Raw genomic sequence first — 23,246 nt, 5'->3', positions numbered from 1 at the left:
AGACGCCAGCAGGGGGTTTCGCCCGGGGAGTAAATCACTCTAGGATCGCCACTGGTAACATGACAAGCTACTAATTTTTTTGTCTTCTTAACTTCATGAGGCGCGGCACGGTGGTGTAGTGGTTAGCATTGTTGCCTCACAGATTAGATTAGATTAGATTAGATTAGATTAGATAGAACTTTATTGATCCCTTTTGGCGGGTTCCCTCAGGGAAATTAAAATTCCAGCAGCATCATTACAGGATAAACAGAGGATAGGAAATAGAGAAAAACTTGTAGATAAATTCAGTATTTACATATACAAATATAAAAAAAAGATATGAAAAAAGTCCAGCAGGAGAGGTATTGCACATTATATTGCACATTGTCCAGTATTGCTTTTTGTCAGGCTAGGCTACTGCTCCTTCCCATCCCCTGTCCTCCTGTTACCCCTCCTCCCGCCCAGAGAGGAGTTGTACAGTCTGATGGTGTGAGGGACAAAGGAGTTTTTAAGTCTGTTCGTCCTGCTCTTGGGAAGGAGCATTCTGTCACTGAACAGGCTCCTCTGGTTGCTGATGAGGGTGTGCAGAGGGTGACTGGCATCATCCATGATGTTCAGTAGTTTGTCCATAGTCCTCTTCTCTGCCACCGTCACCACAGAGCCGGCCCGCCTGATCAGTTTGTCCAGCCTGGATGTGTCCTTCTCGGATGTGCTGCCCCCCCCAGCACACTACAGTGTAAAACAGGACACTGGTGACCACAGACTAATAGAACATCCACAGGAGTTTCCTGAAGATGTTAAAGGACCACAGCCTCCTAAGGAAGTACAGCCTGCTCTGTCCCTTCCTGTACAGGTGGTTGGTGTTGCAAGTCCAGTCCAGCTTGCTGTCCAGCCACAGCCCAAGGTACTTGTAGGAATCCACACCCTCCACCTCGACTCCCTCGATCAGAACTGGTCGTGATCTTAGTCTGGACCTCCCAAAGTCAATGACCAGCTCCTTGGTCTTTGAGGTGTTGAGCTGTAGATGGTTCCTGTTGCACCAAATGGTAAAGTCCCTCACCAGGCTCCTATACTCCTCCTCTCTGTCATCCCTGATACACCCCACGATGGCTGTCATCGGCAAACTTCTGAATGTGACACAGCTCCAAGTTGTAGCAGAAGTCCGCTGTGTACAGGGTGAAGAGAAGAAGGGCCAGCACCGTGCCCTGGGGTGCTCCGGTGCTGCTAATCACAGTGTCAGACATGATGTCCTTCAGCCTGACATACTGCTTCCTGTCGGTGAGGTAGCTGGAGATCCAGGTGACCAGGCAGGGGTCCACTCACATCCTGTTCAGTTTGTCCTGAAGCAGTAGGGGCTGGATGGTATTGAAGGCACTCGAGAAGTCCAAGAACAGGATCCTCACTGTGCCATTTCCGTTATCCAGATGCGAGTAGGCTTGATGTAGCAGGTAGAGGATGGAGTCTTCCACACCAACACCTGCCCGATACGCAAACTGCAGACAGTCCTGGGCGTGTTGCACCTGGGGTCTGAGCAAGAAGGTTCTGGGTTCAAGGCTAATGGCCTTTCTGTGTGGAGTTTGCATGTTCTCCCCGTGTCTGTGTGGGTTTCCTCCGGGTGCTCCGGTTTCCCCCACAGTCCAAAGACATGCAGGTTAGAATAACTGGTGGCTCTAAATTGGCCATAGGTGTGAATGTGAGTGTGAATGGTTGTCTGTCTCTATGTGTCAGCCCTGTGATGACTATCAGCTGGGATAGGCTCCAGCTCACCTGCGACCCTGTACAGGATAAGTGACTACAGATAATGGATGGAGGGGTGGATGGATAACTTCATGAGAAAAAAGAAAACGAGGCTGGTGAGGGAAACTGCCGTAATGTAAGTGACACCAAGAACCAACGTGAACCTGAAGACCTTCCACGACATTAACTGTAACGTTGAACAGATAAAACATACAACATTTAGTCTTTAATGAGTACAAAAGTATTTCAGGACTTTGCTTTGCATCCAGCCACACCAACCTGTCTGTCGCTGATTGTTTTTCTTGAACAGAACAGTGTGTGTTAAACTGAGTTCAAAATCAGGACTGATATTAAAACCATGTGGTGTTTTAATCATCGTCCTGCTCTTGTTCATTAAATCCCACAGTACAATGGTGGAGGCAGGAGATCTGCCCAGTGGAAGAACAAGTCTGACATTGTTCATAACATTAATTCAATAAACACACACACACACACACACACACACACACACACACACACACACACACACTTTTCAGGTCATCATCGAGAGCGAGAGAGAGAGAGAGAGAGAGTTACTCATTTGATGAATACTGAGATTAAATTTCAGTTGTGAATGAGATCAGATTTTGATTTTCAGCAGCAACGCAAAAGAGCAGTAAGGAGAGAAGGTTAAACAGACGAGTAAATATAAGCGAGAAGAGTTTTTCTGAAGTTGAACGAGCCTAGACACTGAGACGTGGTCATCATGTCCAGCTCCACAGCCCTGATCTCCCTCGTCCTGCTGAGTCTTCTGCCTTCCACAGGTACGACCTCTGCAAAACACCCTGCTCCATCAGCACTACATCACCACCACGACACACTTTAATGAACTCACAGCCAGGAACGTTTCACACCTCAGCCAGATCTCCAGCACTGATTGAGGCAGGTTTGTTCCCTGACTAATTTACTATATTGTGAAACTTGTACTTTTATATATATATATATATATATATATATATATATATATATATATATATATATATATATATATATAGTAACAGAAGTGTTGTGGACATATATATTCTCAATGTTAACAATGTAGAATTACTTTTTGAAACATAGGAAGGTGATGTTTTAGCAAATATAATTAATAAACATGTGTAGTAGAATAAACATACACATTCTTTCAATAAGATTAACATGGTATATAGCTAGATTGTAATTAACTTGTAACAGACGCGAGATGGACAATCGTAACAGAAGTAATGTAACAGACATTCTGGAACTCATAGGCTTGACTTTGGCATATAAATATGTTTTTATTACATCTCAGAAAATTAAAGTTATCTTTTAACATATCATTCATTAAAGATTACATGTTTTGTGACCTGATGGTAAAAAAGAAATGGTTTTAGGTGAATTTTTAAAAATAAGTTCATGTCCCCATTTCAGTACCCATAAGCTTGGAATCACTCATATATATATATATATATATAATACACCACATATATATATATATAATACACCACATATATATATAATACACCACTTGTATTTTTCATCTGAGCTCCATCCAGGACACAGAGAACCAAAACCGTGACATAAATCTCTATATATCACTTGTGAGGAAATCGATGATAAATTTTGTTTGGATAAATTTTTGGGGGCTTTTTGTTTGTGAATGTGTTGATATAATAAAAAGAAAATCACACATTGGCTTGAAGATATGAAGTTTATCTTTTCATGTTGAAAAACTCGGATTTTTTCATATGAAATACATTGTGGATCTGAGGGGCATATTTAAATAATATTGGCTGGCATTGAGTGGTACAGTTGTGATCAGAAGTTTACATACAGTGACATAAATGTCATCTTGGATATGAATGTCATGGCAATATTTGGGCTTTCAGCAATTTCTTTGAACTGTTCTTTTTCTGTGGCAGAATGATTGTACGGCATACATCTCATCTCATCTCATTATCTCTAGCTGCTTTATCCTGTTCTACAGGGTTGCAGGCAAGCTGGAGCCTATCCCAGCTGACTACGGGCGAAAGGCGGGGTACACCCTGGACAAGTTGCCAGATCATGGGTAATCACAGGGTCAAAATTATACATACAGGGTCAAAAATTTACATACACTCACTGAGATTATTAACTGAGAGGTACTGAAACTTCCAAAACCTCTTTTATCTTGCCAAGGCCGAGGTCTCTTAACTTCCTGTTATTGATCATGATTGACTACAGCTGGTAGCTTCTCTGTGCCTTCATAAAAAGGGTTTGTTTACAGCACTCATTGGATTGACCAACACAGAAAAATGGGAAAGTCCAAGGAGCTCAGTGCAGATCTGAGTAATAGAATCGCAGATATACACAACTCCTGAATGTCTCAGAGCTATTTCTAAACAACTGCAAATTTCAAGATCAGTTCAAACAATTGTATACAAGTTACTATGAGGTGTAGTCACTTTGCCAAGCCACTTTGCTTCAAGAAAACCCAAACTGTCACCCTCAGCTGAAAGGAAATTGGTTTGGATGGTCAGGAACAACCCAGGAACCACCATGGCACAGCCCTGCCATGAGCTGGAAGCTGATGGATCACTGTCTACAGTTCAGATCACCATGGACTAAGAGGCTGCTATCCAGGAAATAAACCCCTGCTCCAAAATTGACACCTTCAAGTTTAACTAAAGTTTGAAGCTGACCACACGGACAAAGAAAAATCCTTCTGAAGGAAAGCTGCATGGTCAGATGAGACAAAGATTGAGTTGTTTGGCCACAATGACCACCATGTACAGAGGGACACTGTACCAACTGGTGGTGGTGGTAGCAGCATCATGCTCTGGGGCTGTTTTGCTGCCAGTGGAACTGGTTCATTGCACAAAGTGGATGGAATAATGAAGAAGGAGGTCTACCTCAGAATTCTTCAGCATAAACCATCAGAAACTTGAATACAACTTGGGAGTTACAACAGGACAATGAACCTAAACATGCATCAGAGCTGGTTGTGGAGGATAAACCAAGCTAACATTAAGCTTAAAACAAGTCCTGATTTCAACCCTATTGAAAATATATAGACCATGCTTATAAATCGAGTCCATGCCAAGAAAAAAAAAATTAATTGAACTCTACCAATTCTACCATGAAGAGTCGTGAAATATCTGACCAGAATTCTGCCAGAAGCTTGTTCATAGTAAATAAAAAAAAATGTTTGGTCAAAGTGAATCTTGCAAAGAGACATTTTACCCAAATATTAGGTGTGCTGTCTGTATATTTTTGACCCTGTATGTATAATTTTAACAAGATGTATGCTGTACAATCATTCTGCCACAGAAAAAGAACAGTTCAAAGAAATTACTGAAAACCCAAATATTGCCATGACATTCATATCCAAGATGTCACTGTATGTAAACTTCTGATCACAACTGTATATCAGATATATTCCATTCAGCTAGCATGATACTGAATGAGTCGAAGACGAGTAGCTGAATGGAATATATCTAGACCATATATATATAGACCATGATAAAAAGCCAGCCAATATCCATCCATCCATTATCTGTAGCCACTTATCCTGTTCTACAGGGTCGCAGGCAAGCTGGAGCCTATCCCAGCTGACTGCGGGCGAAAGGCGGGGTACACCCTGGACAAGTCACCAGGTCATCACAGGGCTGACACATAGACACAGACAACCATTCACACTCACATTCACACCTACGGTCAATTTAGAGTCACCAGTTAACCTAACCTGCATGTCTTTGGACTGTGGGGGAAACCGGAGCACCCGGAGGAAACCCACGCGGACACGGGGAGAACATGCAAACTCCACACAGAAAGGCCCTCGCTGGCCGCTGGGCTCAAACCCAGGACCTTCTTGCTGTGAGGCGACAGTGCTAACCACTACACCACTGTGCTGCCCCCAGCCAATATTATAATAATAATACTACACTCCGCTCTCTTCATATCAGCATACTCGAAGGCCAACACTACCTTATCTGCGACTCGGTGCTGTTAGTGCAGCAGTGAAGTCACCTTCCAGCCGGTGTAGCGTTCATCAGTAGTGTTAGCGAATGCTAATAAAGTGGTCAAGCCAGTGCCATCAAGAGCAAGTAGTACAGGCTAATGACTGAGAAACTAAGATTTCTGTCTCCAGACTCTTCTTCCACGCTGCATGCTCGCTACAGTATTTTTCACTCAGACTTAAGTATTCATTTCCCTGTGTCATTTACTGAGTTACTTTTAAAATCAACATCGACAGCTACACACAACGGAGCGATCTGGCAGCCAAAATTCTCTCAAAATCTTCCATATTTAACAAAGCAAACCTCACAGCCATGTTTGTTTAAAAATTGTCACAGTTGCTCGCTAGCGCATATGTTTTACATTTCTGACGTGTCTCTTTTCCAGTTTCTCGATGTCTGTTGGTATGTTATTCTCTTGTAAATATGTGTGAAGAATATCTAATGAACTTCAGGGAGCCTTTCGGGTGTTCAGCGCGTCTTTCTCTTTCCCAGCGAGCAAAGAAATGGTGCTGTGCGTGCACAGCAGAAAACTCTCTCATTGGATATTCGCATCAGCTCCGACGTGTGACGTCATGTTGTCTTGACAACCATGCAATATCATAAACCATATTCAACGCTCATTCTCCATTGGGTAGAGTGATGTAATGCATGTAGGATAAGCAATATGCTAACAATACTGCATGCTATCGAACCAAATGAATGAATGAAACCCGCTAGAAGGGAATAAAGCACATTTTTATTCCATCGAAAAAGTGTCCTGTATGGATAATAATTCCTGATATTTCACTCTGATGATGTCACTCCCAGTGTTTTCCTGCTGACTAGATGCGCGTTGTCAAAATGGCGAACCGGTTCAAAATGAAAATTTGTTTGATTAACCTGCATATATTTTGTGTGTCTTCACTTCCCTCACTCATGATATATACATTTGTCACTCGAAGATAAACCTCATATCTTCATGTCACCACGTAATATCCTCTCTCTCTCTCTCTCTCTCTCTCTCTCTCTCTATATATATATATATATATATATATATATATATATATATATATATATATAAACAAAATTGGGGTGGAGCTCATTTCTGGGCCAGAAATATACAAACAGAAGCCGAAGATGAAAGAACGAGCATGAGTCATTGCAAATCACAGTTTCAAGTTGTTTTTTTTTAATTATACGTTTATTAGAAACACAAATACTGTATGAAGCTAATATTAAAAAATGGAAATGATCTTTGTCACTGCAAAGTAAACAAGAGCGAAAGAACGCTTTATGAGCTAATAAAAGTTACTGAAAGTCTCTTTCCTTGTATGAGTCATGCTTATAATGAATAAAGGAGTGTTAGCGTGTTGGTGGGGATGTGATCAGACAATACATCAGTCATGAAGTGTTTAGAGAGAACATCTGTGATAATTCTCTGATATTAGTTCCTCAGTGTAGTGAGATGATGAGAACGAGGCTCAGATCATGTGAGCAACTGGAGTTGACTCCTTCAGCTCCCAAAACTCATTAAAAAAAAAAAAAAAAAAAAAAAAAAATATATATATATATATATATATATATATAAAACCCCAATTCCAAAAAAGTTGGGACAAAGTACAAATTGTAAATAAAAACAGAATGCAATGATGTGAAAGTTTCAAAATTCCATATTTTATTCAGAATAGAACATAGATGACATATCAAATGTTTAAACTGAGAAAATGTATCATTTAAAGAGAAAAATTAGGTGATTTTAAATTTCATGACAACACCACATCTCAAAAAAGTTGGGACAAGGCCATGTTTACCACTGTGAGACATCCCCTTTTCTCTTTACAACAGTCTGTAAACGTCTGGGGACTGAGGAGACAAGTTGCTCAAGTTTAGGGATAGGAATGTTAACCCATTCTTGTCTAATGTAGGATTCTAGTTGCTCAACTGTCTTAGGTCTTTTTTGTCGTATCTTCCGTTTTATGATGCGCCAAATGTTTTCTATGGGTGAAAGATCTGGACTGCAGGCTGGCCAGTTCAGTACCCGGACCCTTCTTCTACGCAGCCATGATGCTGTAATTGATGCAGTATGTGGTTTGGCATTGTCATGTTGGAAAATGCAAGGTCTTCCCTGAAAGAGACGTCGTCTGGATGGGAGCATATGTTGCTCTAGAACCTGGATATACCTTTCAGCATTGATGGTGTCTTTCCAGATGTGTAAGCTGCCCATGCCACATGCACTAATGCCACCCCATACCATCAGAGATGCAGACTTCTGAACTGAGCGCTGATAACAACTTGGGTCGTCCTTCTCCTCTTTAGTCCGAATGACGCGGCGCCCCTGATTTCCATAAAGAACTTCACATTTTGATTCGTCTGACCACAGAACAGTTTTCCACTTTGCCACAGTCCATTTTAAATGAGCCTTGGCCCAGAGAAGACGTCTGCGCTTCTGGATCATGTTTAGATACGGCTTCTTCTTTGAACTATAGAGTTTTAGCTGGCAACGGCGGATGGCACGGTGAATTGTGTTCACAGATAATGTTCTCTGGAAATATTCCTGAGCCCATTTTGTGATTTCCAATACAGAAGCATGCCTGTATGTGATGCAGTGCCGTCTAAGGGCCCGAAGATCACGGGCACCTAGTATGGTTTTCCGGCCTTGACCCTTACGCACAGAGATTCTTCCAGATTCTCTGAATCTTTTGATGATATTATGCACTGTAGATGATGATATGTTCAAACTCTTTGCAATTTTACGCTGTCGAACTCCTTTCTGATATTGCTCCACTATTTGTCGGCGCAGAATTAGGGGGATTGGTGACCCTCTTCCCATCTTTACTTCTGAGAGCCGCTGCCACTCCAAGATGCTCTTTTTATACCCAGTCATGTTAATGACCTATTGCCAGTTGACCTAATGAGTTGCAATTTGGTCCTCCAGCTGTTCCTTTTTTGTACCTATAACTTTTCCAGCCTGTTATTGCCCCTGTCTCAACTTTTTTGAGATGTGTTGCTGTCATGAAATTTCAAATGAGCCAATATTTGGCATGAAATTTCAAAATGTCTCACTTTCGACATTTGATATGTTGTCTATGTTCTATTGTGAATACAATATCAGTTTTTGAGATTTGTAAATTATTGCATTCCGTTTTTATTTACAATTTGTACTTTGTCCCAACTTTTTTGGAATCGGGGTTGTGTGTATATATATATATATATATATATATATATATATATATATATATATATATATATTTTTTTTTTTAGTTACAATTTTGACTGGTAATTATTCATCTCATGGCTAAAATCCTTTCTCGATCATCCAACAATCCAAACAGCATTGTTTATTTCACTGTGACTCATACACACAGCTGAGGCTAAGACTCAAACTCACTGCTCACACATTTGAAGACTTTTTGATTAAATGAAGTCACACAACCTTTCTTTAAACACACAATTAATTTATTTCCACGTGATTTTTTTCAATAGGATTCGTTTCTTGCAGTGATTTGAGACGTGCATTTGACTCAAAGAGCTGACTCTCTCACGAACACCACCTCCTCAGCCACGTGGCTCGTTCAGATCTGCTGCACACTGACTGCTTGTTGTTGGTTTTTTTCAGCATGAATCTGATAAATGTTGCAGCGTGACTGAAATGCGGTGGGCGGAAACTGAACAAGCAGAACAGCAAGACTGAGGACAAAGAGCATTTCTGTACACCATTTAACTGTTCATCTAACATGTTAATACATATTTATATACACTCACCAGCCACTTTATTAGGAACACCCACTCACCCACCTGCTGTTCTGTTTTCTGCAGTTCTCTGATAAGCCGATCCCTTGATGCATCAAATCACGCAGATACAAATCAAGAGCTTCAGTTAATTAATGTTCACAGTGTTCAATCATCAGAATGGGAAAAATTGTGATCTCACAGTGATGTGTGACTTTCATTCACTGTGGCATGGGCGTTGGTTTGAGCCAGATGGAGCATGAAGGTTTGAATATTTCAGAAGATCTCCTGGGGTTTTCACACACAACAGTCTCTTGAGTTTACACAGAATGGTGCGAAAAACAAAAAACATCGAGTGAGTGAGTGAGTGAGTGACAGTTCTGTGGGTGGAAACAAACGCCTTGTTGATAATCGAGGTCAGAGGAAAATGGAAAGATTTGAGGTGGTTCGAGCTTTTTTTTTGCCAGGAAGGATATAGTAACTCATATAATCACTCTTTAGAACCGTGGTGAGCAGAAAAGCATTTCAGCATGCAACAGCAGAACACAAGAACACATTGGGTTCCACTGCTGCAGCCAAGAACAGGGATCTTAGAATCAACAACAAGTTCCTATTAAAGTGGCCAGGGAGGGAACATATCAACATATCCCCAGGTCCAGTTTCCCACCTCTTCCTCCTGCAGATTCTAGACCTGTTTACTTTCTCAACTCGTCACTACTATTGTATTTTCAGGCCCAGGTTTAGATTTTGTATTATTATACATGATATGGTGAGATAGAACTGTTCATTATAGGCTCATTATTTCTCACCAGTTTGGACACCAGGGGCCATTATTTAATATCGGCTCTGGATGGCGCCCTTGGCAGAAAAACATAATCTAGTCTCAGGATGAAACCACAACACCACTATCTATACTGGCACCAGTTTAATGCTCCAAGTATCTGTACATATTTGTGTTTAAACCAGAAGTGGGCGTGGTCTACATCATTAGTTATTTATTGAGCTACTTTTTGGTGAACTTTACATTCCAGAAATACTGGAAAACAAGAAGAAAGAAGTCATTTTTTCATTCAGAAATTAACAACCGAGAACATTTTAGAAATATGTTAAATGTTATGATGTTTCCTTTTATATTATGTTATTGAAAAAAACATATGTTTTTCAGCCGTTCTCATTTAAAACCACATTTCAGATGATTATTATTTGTTGGTTGATTTGTATGAATAATCGCTTATTAAAATATTCATGGTTTGCTAAAGTTTGCAGCCCCGACTTTAACAGCCGAGCTCTGAAGCTCTCGAAGTTCATTCACGGTGCTGTAATATTATTATTATATTCAGCTTGATTTTGTGCCCTTGCAAATATTTTTCTCATAAACTGATCAGGAGCTCTGCTTTTACTATCGGCAGTGACTAAATATCTATGGTATAGTATTTCTTATCATGATTTTTTTTATTTGTACCAATGTCTTTCAAAATTATTAATCCCCATTGGTGTTTGTCCTGTTTTGTCACATTACAAGCTGGAATTAAAATTGATTTTTGGGGGGTCAACACTGTTTGATTTACACAACATGCCTACCACTTTAAAGGGGCAAATTGTTTTGTTTTTTATTGTGACACAAATAATAATTAGGATGAAAAAACAGAAATCTGGAGTGTGCATAGGTATTCCCCTCCCCCCCAAAGTCAATACTTTGTAGAGCCACATTTTGCTGCAATTACAGCTGCAAGTCTCTTGGGGTATGTCTCTATTAGCTTAGCACATCTAGCCACTGGGATTTTTGCCCATTCCTCAAGGCAAAACTGCTCCAACTCCTTCAAGTTAGATGGATTGTGTTGGTGTACAGTAATCTTCAAGTTATGCCACAGATTCTCAATTGGATTGAGGTCTGGGCTTTGATTAGGCCATTCCAAGACATTTAAATGTTTCCCTTTACACCACTCCAGTGTGGCTTTAGCAGTGTGTTTAGGGTCATTATCCTGCTGGAATGTGAACCTTAGTCCCAGTCTCAAACCTCTGGCCGACTCAAACATGTTTTCCTCAAGAATCACCCTGTATTTAGTGCCATCTATCTTTCCTTCCGTTCTGACCAGCTTTCCTGTCCCTGCAGATGAAAACATCCCCACAGCATGATGCTGCCACCACCATGCTTCACTGTAGGGATGGTGTTCTCAGGGTGTTTTGCGCCACACATGGCGTTTCCAATGATGGCCAAAAAGATAAATTTTAGTCTCATCTGACCAGAGAATCTTCTTCCATGTGTTTGGGGAGTCTGCCACATGCTGTTGGGCAAACTCCAAACGTGTTTTCATAAGCAATGGCTTATTTCTGGCCAATCTTCCATAAAACCCTGCCCACTCTGCGGAGCGTATGGCTTAAAGTGGTCCTATGGACAGATATTCCCATCTCCGCTGTGGATCTTTGCAGCTCCTTCAGTGTTATTTTTGGTGTCTTTGTTGCATCTCTGATTAATGCCCTCCTTGCCCGGTCTGTGAGTTTTGGTGGTGGCCTTCTCTTGTCACGTTTGTATTGGTGCCATATTCTTTCCATTTTGCTATAATGGTGCTCTGTGGGATATTCAAAGTTTGGGATATTTTTTATAACCCAACCCTGATCTATACTTCTCCACAACTTTGTCTCTGACCTGTTTGGAGGCTTCTTGGTTTTCATGTTGCTTGCTTAGTCGTGTTGCAGAGTCAGGGTCCTTCCAGAACAGGTTGATTTATACAGACATCATGTGACAGATCATGTGACACTTTGATTGCACACAGGTGGATCTTAATCAACTAATTATGTGACTTATGAAGTTAATTGGTTGGACCAGCTCTTATTTAGGGCTGAATATGAAAGGGGGTGAATACCTATGCACACTCCAGATTTCTGTTTTTTCATCTTAATTATTATTTGTGCTACATTAAAACAACAATTCACCTTTAAAGTGGTCGGCATGTTGTGTAAATCAAATGGTGCTAACCGTACAAAAATCCATTTTAATTCCAGCTTGTAATGCGATAAAACAGGACAAACACCAACGGGGATGAATACTTTTGCAAGACACTGTACATACATCTCATGCTGAAATTTCCCTTTAGGGATTGATAACATCATCAATCTGTCTATCTACAATTAAAAAAGACTTTTTTGTACAAATCATGTGTATCCTTGATTGAGAAGGTGTCTTCTTCTTGATTCCTCCGAGTGCATTTTAAGAATTGGTGCATCATTAAAGCTGCAGTATGTAACCCAGATAAACATAACTTTTTGTCATATTTGTTAAAGCTGTCACTTTGCCCTGACAGTACTACTTGAGACTATGTGAATCTGGGAAAAAAATCAGGCTCCTCTGGCTCCACCTAGTGCTCTGAATGCTTTTTGTAAGAATCTAGAGAGCCCGAATCAAAACAGCCAATCAGAGCCAGGAGGCATCTCATAGAGTGTTAATCACGGCCTGTGCAAGCTGTGGGCAGCCCCCGTCCCCTGTACACTCCGTAGTGCATATCTCATGCCACTATGATGTTGCAGTCAAGCTAATGTTAGTTTCCGATGCTAAGGCTAACGGTTTGCGCCGATTTATTTGAAAGTTGATGAAAATATCTTTTTGAAGTGCCCAGGCAGTTGTATAGTGTTTTTTTTGTTTGTCCTGATATTTGTGTGCCTGTGCTCTCAGAGATAAATGTTCTCAGAAGTGGTTTCATTATCATCAGTTTCCCTTTGTGGAGTTAAAGTCCTCCTTAAGGTGCTTCTGTCTTCTCTCATTTCATTATCTCTAGCTGCTTTATTCTGTTCTACAGGGTCGCAGGCGAGCTGGAGCCTATCCCAGCTGACTACAGGGGAAAGGCAGGGTACACCCTGGACAAGTCTCCAGGTCATCACAGGGCTGACACATAGACACAGACAACCATTCACACTCACGGTCAATTTAGAGTCACCAGTTAACCTAACCTGCATGTCTTTAGACTGTGGGGGAAACTGGAGCACCCGGAGGAAACCCACGCGGACAACATGCAAACTCCGCACAGAAAGGCCCTCGCCGGCCACGGGGCTCGAACCCGGACCTTCTTGCTGTGAGGCGACAGCGCTAACCACTACACCACCGTGCCACCTGCTTCTGTCTTGGCAGGGAAAATCCTACTAAGCAGTTTCATGAAGTCTAACATGTCCATCATCATGCACCTAATCTGTTGCTCATCTAGATCCAGTCATTTTGTCCACTTAGGAGATCTCATATCAAACAGGAGTTGTTTCAATAATTCATCGTTGCCCATACAGCAGATGTGCAGAATAGCTTAATAGAAAGGGTCTTCGTTTTCTCACGTAGGCCAGCATTTGATATTTTAAAGCCCCAGTTTAGCTCTCCTTCAACATCTCTTCCATCTTGGTTGTTCCTGTTGGGTTCATTTTTGCGCTTGAATCCACCTTTTACCATTTTACGAAGAAAGCCGTGCCATGCTGCTCCAGTTTACTGCTTATTTATCTCTATTCACGAGAGTTTCTGTTATCAAATAAAGATCTAAGCACTGGAATAAGTGTGTGTTCTCAATCCTGCTGACTGCAGCTTTAAAGATGACGGCCTTTAATCAGTTTCTGTGTCATAAGCCAAAAGATAAAGAATTGAGGAATCAAGGAGATATCAAATTACAGTATTAGTGTTTCAGATCATGCTAATTACTGTCGCTAGATCACCATCATGCCGACGTAGCTGACTAGCATTAACCAAAACACCAAGTAGTCCTCTGATTTCATGTAATGTAACTAATCATAGGACTATTTTTTTATTATGAATAATGTCTAATTTAGGGCGGCACGGTGGTGTAGTGGTTAGCGCTGTCGCCTCACAGCAAGAAGGTCCTGGGTTCGAGCCCCGGGGCCGGCGAGGGCCTTTCTGTGTGGAGTTTGCATGTTCTCCCCGTGTCCGCGTGGGTTTCCTCCGGGTGCTCCGGTTTCCCCCACAGTCCAAAGACATGCAGGTTAGGTTAACTGGTGACTCTAAATTGACCGTAGGTGTGAATGGTTGTCTGTGTCTATGTGTCAGCCCTGTGATGACCTGGCGACTTGTCCAGGGTGTACCCTGCCTTTCGCCCGTAGTCAGCTGGGATAGGCTCCAGCTTGCCTGCGACCCTGTAGAAGGATAAAGCGGCTAGAGATAATGAGATGAGATGAGATGTCTAATTTATCTAATTGTTACACAAAATATGTTAGTATAATAAGTATTAGATGAGATAATTAATTAGATAACATATTAGATTGGCACAGTGGTGGCTCAGTGGTTAAGGCTCTGCATTACTGATCTGGAGGTCATGGGTTCAAGCCCCAGCACTGACAAGCTGCTACTGTTGGGCCCTAGAGCAAGGCCCTTAGCCCTCTTCTGCTTCAGGATCACTGTCATATACCCCCTTGTTGTATGTTGCTCTGGATAACAATGTCTGTAATGTATGATTAGATTCAACTTGACCGACAGAGTGCAGGTACAAAACCAATGAAATGCAGTTAGCATCTAACAAGAAGTGTAAAAGATTAGTATGATGCTATGTTCACATGACAAGCCTCTTTATTCAGATTGGATTTGTCTATTCATCTTGACGGTTCACATTCTGATCTGTAACATGAACACATCTGTCCTCTGAAACGGCTCACGAGACAACTCGTGGTCTTAAATCTGACTAAATGGATGCGCTAGTCGCTAATGTAAGCGGTGCATTTTGCTCTGGAGGACAAACAGTTCCTAAGCTGCACATGATCAGGTCGAGGAGGTGAAAAACAGACAGATGGAGAGATTTTGCGGTTTTCACAGCTGTTGTAGCTCCTCTATTGTTGTTCTGCTGATTAAGACAGAGATTATAGACAAAAAGCAACATGAATACCCCCCAAGCATAACTACATCATCACTCGTTTACTGCAATGCATTATGGGGGATTGCCAGGGTTGGTAGTTGAGTGATAAAGCAGATGCCAGATTAATTTTATGTGAGAGAAGCGATTTTATCGTGCTCTGTCGTAGAAGACAATGAAATTGATGATTTAAAGAGGTGGATAACATGTCGAGGGTTTACAGCAAGACTATAGGCCCGGGATCACGACGCAATCTTAGACTCAAGTCTAAATTTGTTTCTTTGAATCTTCAGTTATTCCTTACCATTTCCTAAGAAGCTTTGTTCTAATGAAATCTTAGCCTTGCACTTAATCTTGATCCAGCACAGTGAAAGTTACAGATGCACTCAGGGGACCCTTACAAAAAAGAAGTTTATTCAAGTGTGCTTCTAGTCTACTTCTTTTAAACTAAAAATAAGAGAGTGTGCTTTCAGTTTACTTTTTATTTACTTATCAGAGATATACTTAATAAAGTTATACATACTTGGCTTATACTGAAAAGTATATAGAAAAGTAATCTGTGGTTGGTGGGTGGCACGGTGGTGTAGTGGTTAGCGCTGTCGCCTCACAATAAGAAAGTCCGGGTTCGAGCCCCGTGGCCGGCGAGGGCCTTTCTGTGAGGAGTTTGCATGTTCTCCCCGTGTCTGTGTGGGTTTCCTCCGGGTGCTCCGGTTTCCCCCACAGTCCAAAGACATGCAGGTTAGGTTAACTGGTGACTCTAAATTGAGCGTAGGTGTGAATGTGAGTGTGAATGGTTGTCTGTGTCTATGTGTCAGCCCTGTGATGACCTGGCGACGTGTCCAGGGTGTACCCCGCCTTTCGCCCGTAGTCAGCTGGGATAGGCTCCAGCTTGCCTACTCAGGTATTTATCCTCTTATGGATCATCATAGAATCCAAATCATAGACACCCACCTCTGTTCAATGATGGTCGTTCCAGGTTGACAAAAATGAACGATCCTCTCTGGCTAAGATGTCTGCCAGTTTTCTGGAAGTCCTCTCATACTCCCGCACCAGTCGAAGGGATCTCATCCCAAAGTGCGTAGAAACATGTCTGTGAAGATACTCAGTCATCCAGGTACATACAGTAGTAATCTGTGGTTGGTAGAAGAGAGCAACTGGACTTGCTAATCTTCTTGCCATCAGAATTCTGATTCAGATTCTATGATGATCCATGAGAGGATAAATACTGGATACTCCCTATTAGTCAGACAGAACTGAGGAAGCCTTTCGGATGAGAGGTGAAACGTTTTCAAGAATCTTCAAGCAAGTCCAGTTGCTCTCTTCTACCAACCACAGATTACTATGTACCTGGATGACTGAGAATCTTCACAGACATATATAGAAAAGTCTAAGTATTTTCAGCTTATACTTAAACTTTTGATCAAGATATACTTAACAAAAATGTAATAAAGTATTGAAATATTTGTGCCTTATGTTTAAGTGGACTTGCCCTGTAGTTGTGCTTCAGCATTGTTCATTCTTAGGTATGTCTGTGGTTCCATATAAGGTTTATTTATTTATTTTAATTTCTACTGAGTGGGATAATATTTTTTTTTCTTTTTCTTTAGAGCTTGGATGTCAATTTCAGTTGTCATTGCCATGTTTTTATACTTTGGCATTTAATACAATGTTGCTTTAAATTTTGATTTTTAAAGAAAATGAATATGTTCTTCATCCTGAGCATCTGTTATTTTGTGAATTCTTACCTTTATAACTTCATTGTAACTTAAGGTACAAAACACTTAAGTTGTCTACTGGTAGTGTGCATGAGGTAAGGGTTAGGGCTAGAAAACCTAGAAAGGTAATTGCAGTAAACTTCAAAACTAAAAAGTGGACTAGATGTATATAACCAGTAACTAATAGTATACTGTGTATTTTTTTATTTTGTTCTTTTTTGAGTCATCATCTATTTGTTTTGTTTTTGTCTTGTTCTTCTCTATTGTGAGTGTGGTATTAGTAGTAAACTTATGTGTAAACATAGGATATACATATATAATTAATTATATGATATAGTCATAGAGAAGGGCGGCACGGTGGTGTAGTGGTTAGCACTGTCGCCTCACAGCAAGAAGGTCCGGGTTCGAGCCCCGTGGCCGGCGAGGGCCTTTCTGTGTGGAGTTTGCATGTTCTCCCCGTGTCCGCGTGGGTTTCCTCCGGGTGCTCCGGTTTCCCCCACAATCCAAAGACATGCAGGTTAGGTTAACTGGTGACTCTAAATTGACCGTAGGTGTGAATGTGAGTGTGAATGGTTGTCTGTGTCTATGTGTCAGCCCTGTGATGACCTGGCAACTTGTCCAGGGTGTACCCCGCCTTTCGCCCGTAGTCAGCTGGGATAGGCTCCAGCTTGCCTGCGACCCTGTAGAACAGGATAAAGCGGCTACAGATAATGAGATGAGTCATAGAGAATTGATATCTGAATAGTTGAAGTAATATACAGTGTATGTATATGTATATATATATATATATATATATAAAAGGAAGCTAGATAATCAATTTATATTGATTAAAGAAGAGCGGTGGGATTAAATAAGTTTTTACTTCAGCCCACTCCTTTTCGGACATGTAAACTCAAACTTGCTTAGTGCGTCCTTGTTTGTATTTTTGTTTTGTTTTCTTTTGTTTTGATTTTGATATTATATTATTATTACCTATATTATCTACGGTTTATTTTCTAATTTAGTGGCTTTTTACATATTCTTGTACAAATGCTGTTTTGCTTTTCTTGTTTTCTGCTTATTTATTCATTGTTTGTTTACATGTTCGAAATAAATTATCATCATCATAGTATATTTCCAATATGTTATAAAGTATACTTTTATAAACTAAAAAGTGGACTAGAAATATAAAGCAAGTAAACTCATAGTATATTTCCCGTATGTTTTTGTAAACTAAAGAGTGGACTACAAGTATAGAACTAGTAAACTATTAGTATATAAGTTTACTTGTGGTATACTTGCAGTACAAAATAAAAAATACTAGTTGTATTCTCAAAGTTTACTTCTCTTATGCCGCTTTTCCACTACAAACGCGGCTGAGCCGTGCCGTGCTGAGTTGGGCTGAGTCGAGCTGAGAGGGGCTGTTGGAGTTGCATTTCGACTACAACCGCGCTGAACCGTGCTGGCTGGAAGTGGGTGGACACATTGGGTGGAGTTAGCGAAAGTGGGTGGACGTCAGATGATGTCGTTAAGCGGCGCAAACAGTGACATCAGTGATCTTTTAAGCGGTAGTCTCACGACCCGAATAGTAAACAATAAACATGGAGGACATGGAGTCGTTAGTGTTGCTGGTCTTGGTGCTGTGGCTTGTTGTCACCGACAACGCGGACAGATACTGGCAAGAGCGTATAGATGAGGCGAGGCGCATAAGGCTTCAGAAATTCTCCTAATTCGTAATTCTTCTCCTTCCGGGTTTACGGTGTTTACAGATCCCAGCGCGCTCGCGGGGCGTGTGTGGGCATGTGAGGACACTCCTCCTCACCAATCAGTGCACAGGGGAGTGTCTGCTCACGCCCCCAGCCTCACTCGGCTCGGTTTGGCTCGCTTCAGCCCCACTCCAAAACCGTGCGAGTTTTAGGGGCTAAGCAGGGCTGAAGCCAGCTGAGTCGTGCTGGTTTTTGGTAGTCGAAACGCGAGCCGTGTCGGGCTGAAGTGAGCTGAAGCGAGCTGAAGTGAGCTGAAAAAGGGTAGTGGAAAAGGGCCATTAGACTTAAAATATACTTTTTATAAACTAAAAGTGGACCAATTTAGTCCCAAGAAGTATTAGATTAGTTTACTTACAAGTATACTGTAAGTACATTGATATCAGTAAACTAGGTACACAAAAGTATACTTAAGGAAATATACTTTAACTTTACTTAAGTATACTTGATAAAATGAACTTGAAGTATACTTCTTTTTGATAAGAGGAACTATTATGAAAAATCAACTTTTGACTGAAATCTAAGATTACTTTGTGATCCCGGGCCCAGATGAACAGCATCAAAACATTTATAAATGAGTAATTAGTAGTTAATAACACTATCAGGAAACATTACAAAAAAAAATCTTTGGAAACCCCACGGTGGTGTAGTGGTTAGCGCTGTCGCCTCACAGCAAGAAGGTCCGGGTTCGAGCCCCGGGGCCGGCGAGGGCCTTTCTGTGTGGAGTTTGCATGTTCTCCCCGTGTCCGCGTGGGTTTCCTCCGGGTGCTCCGGTTTCCCCCACAGTCCAAAGACATGCAGGTTAGGTTAACTGGTGACTCTAAATTGACTGTAGGTGTGAATGTGAGTGTGAATGGTTGTCTGTGTCTATGTGTCAGCCCTGTGATGACCTGGCGACTTGTCCAGGGTGTACCCCGCCTTTCGCCCGTAGTCAGCTGGGATAGGCTCCAGCTTGCCTGCGACCCTGTAGAACAGGATAAAGCGGCTAGAGATAATGAGATGAGATGAGATCTTTGGAAACCCACTGATCTGCCATGTCATGTTCAGTATAAATGCATTTACTTCAATAAATGCCACTAGTGAGGTACACTGAACAGTATACAGACCCGAAGGAGAACCCTTCGTGGTTTGGGAGTTGTATCGGTCCGACAGGCTCGTTCGGCTGCCGAGTGCTTCGGCACATTGAGAGGTAAAGGCCGAAGAATGCTTCTGTGTTTTACAGGCTTTGGAATGTCGCTAGTTTCAGATGATGAACAGTGTTGATTGTTATAATCTTCTATAACCGAAGGCCATTCCACAGACCATGGAAATATTGCTGGGTCACAGTTTAAGTACGTCTTTTTCCCACCAGAGAAATGTAAGCTACAAACATTTGTCCAATTTGATTCATATCGAAGGTTTTCGTTGCGGATTAAACTTCTCCATTTCTTTCTTCTTCTCAACTGGCAGCTGATAAAAGCTCAAATTAGGTGTTCTCTTTGTTGTGGAGACACAGATAGGCACACAGCAGTTCACTTTAGGCGGCATGGTTAAAACCGGTTAGACACAACAATGCAGTGTTTAACAAAAGCCAAAGTAAACAATATAGCGGCGCTGACCCTGGGTATCGCCCATAATACATTACGATAAACAAGCGATGACGTAGTTATGGGTTAGGATCATTCCGATCTGAGCATTCACATTCATGTCAGATAACCACAAATCGGATATGGATCTGATCTTGGACCACATGTGAAAGTGACTCAAATCTGATTTGAAAAGATTGGATTTATGCCCACACAGCCATGAAAACATCAGACCTGTGTTTGTGTGTACCATCTCATCACCATCTCCCTCTCTGTCTCTTCCTCAGCGGTGTGTCTGACCTGTTACGAGTGTTTGTTTCCAGCCATCTCTCCACTCGACTGCCGCCAGTTTCCTAAAACATGTGCTGCAGGTGAGCGCTGCCTGTACAGCACCGCCGTCGCCGTAAAGGGTGAGGACACACACAAACACATACCACTGATCCACCTGTACCAGCACCACACCCGGTATTACAGCCATACTGAGAATAAACCTTCAGTCAGGAGAAAAGAGAACAAGGCCAGACCGAGAACATCCCCCTGAGGGATTCCTGCAGATTCAGCTGGACTGAACTGACAAACTACAGATTGTTCAGAAAATATGGTGCCATTATTTATGTTAATTATTCATGAGTGGTTTTGAACTTGGACTTGCTGGTACCAACTGGTTACATTGAGCAGCTTGGTTGGTCAGACTGGCTCTTGGTGGTCAGGGCTGGTTCTTGCTGATCAGACTGGTTCTAGGATTGATGGTTTTGGACAATCCATAGTGGTTCTCATTGGTCAGACTGGATTCTAACAAGCCAGGTTTCATCATTTTAGGAGATTTGGATGCTGGGTTGGTTCCAGGATGATTTTACAGCAGTTTTGAACACTTGCTCACTGCTTCTCTCTCATCGGGTTTGATGACCAAGAGGATTTTGGAAATATTCAGATTGGTTCTAACTGATCATAGCCTGAGTTTCCCAAAAGCATCGCAGCACAAACATCATCGTTAAATAGTAGAGCGAGCAGCATAATGAATGCTCTTTCTCCTAGTTAAGATGCTCTTAGCGTTAAGAGGCTTTTGGGAAGCCCACCCCAGACCAATTCTACCCTGTGAAAGAGGACTTAGGTAGTTCCAGACTGGTCCGAACTGGTTAGCCTGCTTGCTTTGATGGTTTTAGAGTCTAGTTGGTGAGGCTTGAGGTTGGTTTCATCTCCAAGCCTAACAGTACCTAGACCAGCCTGGGTGACCACCTAAACCAGTTCCAGCCACCTTGGACTGGTATAATCTGGATTCGTAAGCAGGGTGGTGTTTTTGTAAATGTTAGTTTGCTAGCTATATTCATATTAGCTAATACTAAGTTATAGTTAGCTATCAAGTTGTACATAGCTAAATGGAGAGCACAGTTGTGTAGTGGTTAGCACTGTCACCTCACAGCAAGAAGGTTCCAGGTTCAAACCTCATGGCCAACAGGGGCCTTTCTGTGTGGAGTTTGCATGTTCTCCGTGTTTGTGTGGGCTTGTTCTGGGTGCACCGGTTTCCCCCCACAGCTCAAAGACATGCAGGTTAGGTAAAAATACCCAGCCACTGGGGTTGCACAAGCCAGTGCATACTTAGTGCTGGTCCCAAGTCTCAATAGACTGGGGAGGGTTGCGTAAGGTGTAAAAACAAGAAGGAAAAAAAAACAACTTATGCCAAATCAAATATGCAGAACGGATCCACTGTGGTGACCCCTAATGGGAGCAGCCGAAAGAAAAAGATATTTTAAATATTAATTTACACACCATGCAGAAGGAATGATACATGTTGGTGTAGGTTACAGTGGAGGTATGATAACACAAAATTGACGCATTAAAAAGAAATCGAGAAACAGAGGGGCCATGTGGAGATATTTTCCATGTGGTCTTGTTCTGGATGTCGATGTCAGGACCTGAGTGTGAAGTGTGATCTCACTTGTTGCTTTCTGTCCTCAGACACAGTGCGTTTTGTGCTGAAAGAGAAGAGCTGTGCCACATCATCTCAGTGTGGTGTTAGCGGAGAGAAACGCACGGCAGGACTCGTCTTCACCTACACCACACACTGCTGTGATACTGACCTGTGCAACTCTGCGGCCCCGCCCGGTGCCCCCTGCTGGAGCCGAACAGCACTGAGCCTCGGTGTCACGGCGCTCGCTGTCCTGCTGGCCTCATCATGAAACCACACACACAGGATTCTAAACTATCTGTACACTAATCACTGAATGGTTTACTTGTAAATCCTCATGTGTGGCGCACACACATTATATACACACTTGTTTATCTCAAAATATTGGAATATCATGAAAAAGTTACTTTTTTTTCATAATTTAATTAAAAAAGTAACCTTTAATATATTCTATATGCATTACAAGTAAACTAAAATATTTCAAGCCTGTTTTTTGTTTTAATTTTCATGATTATGCGCATGAAAATCAGAAATCCAGTGTCTCAGATTATTAGAATATTTCATTCCAAACTTGAGTAAAACAGTATAAAAATACCATGTATCTCTTGGTCTCATTCGGACCAAAAGTGGTCCAAGGAAGGACAACCGGTGACCCGGCGACAGGGTCAAGGGTGTCGAAAAAGTGAATGCTGGCTAAAACAGAAAGGTGTCAGCATTAACTTTTTCAGCAGTAGGTCTTCTGTGGGATCGAACCATATGTTCTAGCCTTTGCGCCCCATGCAAATCCATGAACCTCTGACACTCACGACCCTGTTGCTGGTTCACCGGTTGTCCTTTGGATCCTTGGACCACTTTTGTTCGGTACTAACTACTGCATACGGAGAACACCCCACAAGATGTACCATTTTGTTTGATGCTCAGACCCAGTCATCTCACCATCACTATTTGGCCCTTGTTAAAGTCACTCAGATCCTTACATTTGCCCATTTTTCCTGCTTCCAACACAACTTCGAGACCTGTGTTCTCTTTCTTGCTGCCTAATATATCCCACCCCTTGACAGGTGC

At 41.8% G+C, this 23,246-nt stretch overlaps 1 protein-coding gene across 1 annotated transcript; it reads left to right on the top strand.

Moving 5' to 3' along the window:
* Window positions 1–2,259: 2,259 nt before the first annotated feature.
* On the top strand, window positions 2,260–22,661 carry lypc (ly6 domain containing, pigment cell). Its single transcript, XM_060911587.1, has 3 exons — window positions 2,260–2,519; window positions 20,563–20,685; window positions 22,232–22,661. Exons 1-3 carry the CDS (start codon window positions 2,462–2,464, stop codon window positions 22,450–22,452), a joined length of 402 nt encoding a protein of 133 aa, XP_060767570.1. The 5' UTR covers window positions 2,260–2,461; the 3' UTR covers window positions 22,453–22,661.
* The last annotated feature ends 585 nt before the right edge of the window (window positions 22,662–23,246 follow it).

This window comes from Neoarius graeffei, chromosome 2 (assembly GCF_027579695.1).
Source record: "Neoarius graeffei isolate fNeoGra1 chromosome 2, fNeoGra1.pri, whole genome shotgun sequence".
Taxonomy (NCBI): domain Eukaryota; kingdom Metazoa; phylum Chordata; class Actinopteri; order Siluriformes; family Ariidae; genus Neoarius; species Neoarius graeffei.
This window is presented reverse-complemented; position numbering and strand designations above follow the sequence as displayed.